General features: G+C 40.6%; 1 protein-coding gene across 1 annotated transcript in view; it reads left to right on the forward strand.

Moving 5' to 3' along the window:
* Positions 1-2,500, forward strand: part of sptbn5 (spectrin, beta, non-erythrocytic 5) — a 177,732-nt gene that overhangs the window by 133,608 nt on the left and 41,624 nt on the right. Inside the window, exons 62-63 of the mRNA XM_028566292.1 lie at positions 352-538; positions 1,838-1,906. Coding sequence (XP_028422093.1) covers positions 352-538; positions 1,838-1,906 — 256 coding nt within the window. The remainder of the gene's footprint in view (positions 1-351; positions 539-1,837; positions 1,907-2,500) is intronic.

A 2,500-nucleotide genomic window follows, 5' to 3' on the forward strand; every position in this document is an offset into this window, starting at 1 on the left:
AGTTAAAGTCCTGCATTCAAAACCCGACTGAAGGTAAAGCATCAGTAAATGTAGTTAAACTTTCATATTTCGTATTATTTTCTTGCTTAAACTGTTTCTCAAAGTCCAACGTGATGTTTTAGAATATAATTGTCACTTTTTTTAGCGCTGCCTCTTATATTCAATTCAATGTACAATTTGTTCAATAAAACAATAATAGAAATGATGAACGAGCTAGTGCTAGCATGCTAACAGTCCGTATGCGTGTGGAAGCACCAGAGACACAAAATATCACCCCCAAATCCCAGAAAACGTGATTTTTTTTTCATAATATGGGCACTTTAACAGCGGTGATCTTCTTGGCTCTGTCAGGTATAACAGTCTGTCAGAGCCCCTGCAGAGCCGGAGGGAGACCCTGGAGGCCTGGCAGGTTCTGTTCCAGTTTTACAGAGACTTGGAGGAGGAGGTGGCCTGGACCAGCGACAGACTGCCCTCCGTCACGGCTAAAGACTGGGGGAGCTCGCTGAGCAACGCCCAGCAGCTGCTCCACAAACACCAGGTACTCAAACACACAATATTGCACTGATAACATTATTTTTTTAAAGGGTAACTTCGGTATTTTTTAACCTGACTCTATTTTCCCATGTTATTGTGCCTAAGTGACTGATGGGAGCAACTATCGTTGAAATGTGTCCAGTAGTATTAAGCAAGAAACGAGCTGTAATGTAACCCTGCAGGACAAACGTTCACAGTCAGTCTCCACTAAAAGTTGTGTTGTTGCCGCTGACAGACTCAGATTATTATTCTAAGTGTCTGACAACATTATGGGATGGATCCCTACAGAGATAGACCTTTTAGTTAAAGAGTAAGATCCTTTTAGTTTAACATGAAACAGCCCCAAAATCCCCATCACCAAACTCCACCAGACTCATGTAAATAATCAGGACTTTTAATGTGTATAGAGCCAGCATATCTCCACCAGACTCCATGTAAATAATCAGGACTTTTAATGTGTATAGAGCCAGCATATCTCCACCAGACTCCATGTAAATAATCAGGACTTTTAGCGTGTATAGAGCCAGCATATCTCCACCAGACTCCATGTAAATAATCAGGACTTTTAGGGTGTATAGAGCCAGCATATCTCCACCAGACTCCATGTAAATAATCAGGACTTTTAGGGTGTATAGAGCCAGCATATCTCCACCAGACTCCATGTAAATAATCAGGACTTTTAGCGTGTATAGAGCCAGCATATCTCCACATGTAAATGGGTGAATTAAGGGTTTATTTCAACCAAACCAGAGTGGTGATTGTTGGAACAGTGGAAAGATGAACCAAGACGGCTTTTGGTAGTTTTATTTAGTTTCTGTCTAGTTTGAATGAAGTGTGTTTCACGATGATAAAAGTCCTGATTATTTACATGGAGTCTGGTGGAAATATGCTGGCTCTATACACGCTAAAAGTCCTGATTATTTACATGGAGTCTGGTGGAAATATGCTGGCTCTATACACTGTGATTCTGTGTTTCATGTTAAACTAAAAAGATCTTACTCTTTAATTAAAAGGTCTATATCTGTAGGGATCCATCCCATAATTTTGTCAGACACTGAGATTAATTGAAAGGGCACAATTGAATATTAACGTTACATTGCAGCATGCTTAATACTGGACCAATTTAAAAAACAGTCACTTAGACACCCAAAAAATGGACAAAATAGGGTGCAGGTTAAAAAAATACCAAAGTTGCCCTTTAATTAAATAGATGAATCCTTCCCCAAAATGCCCAATGAAAAGCCTTTCTAACTAGTTGAGGTTTAACTTCGTGCTGGTTTTAAGGTTTGTAATTGTTTTTCAGGCTATGATGCAGGAGATCTTAAGCCGCACCCCATTGGTCCAGGCAGTTCAGGAGGCGGGGCATAGTCTGGTGAGGAGCCCTCCCTCCTTAATAAAACTCTTTGTACTGTTAAATCTGTGTTTGTTATAGTAAAGAGTTCAATAACCAAGTGCATAAGACATTTTTCTTTATGACTTTTATTTCTATACATGTATCTTATGGTTGCCTGTTTGTTTGTTTGCTGTATTGCTTGTTGTACTTTTTATTTTCTGCAGAGATATGACGTTTTAGTGTATTTCTTTCCTTTTATTGCATAAGGGGAAGATGCTGAATAAGCCTTTTAGGCTTCTCTCCTCTCCTGCACCGTTACTGCTTGTTGCTTGTTTCTTGTTGTGCGGGGGCTGGGAATAATAGGACCCAAACGCCGAGAGCAGGCAAGCAGGCAGGAGAAGGTTCAAACTGAGGATTTATTAACAAAAAGGCAGGGAATAAACCAACAAAGGGATCCCAAAGAGGCAGGCAAACAGAAGTCCAAAAAGAGTGCACAAGAACTCGCGGGGAAAAACTCACAGGATCACGAGCTGACCAAAAAAACGCAGCAAATTCATAAACCGACAGGACCTGGACACAAAGTAACGGGGCGAGGACTTACAACGATCTGACAAGACACAAAGGGAAACACAG

The sequence above is a fragment of the Perca flavescens genome, chromosome 20 (assembly GCF_004354835.1).
Source record: "Perca flavescens isolate YP-PL-M2 chromosome 20, PFLA_1.0, whole genome shotgun sequence".
Lineage (NCBI taxonomy): Eukaryota > Metazoa > Chordata > Actinopteri > Perciformes > Percidae > Perca > Perca flavescens.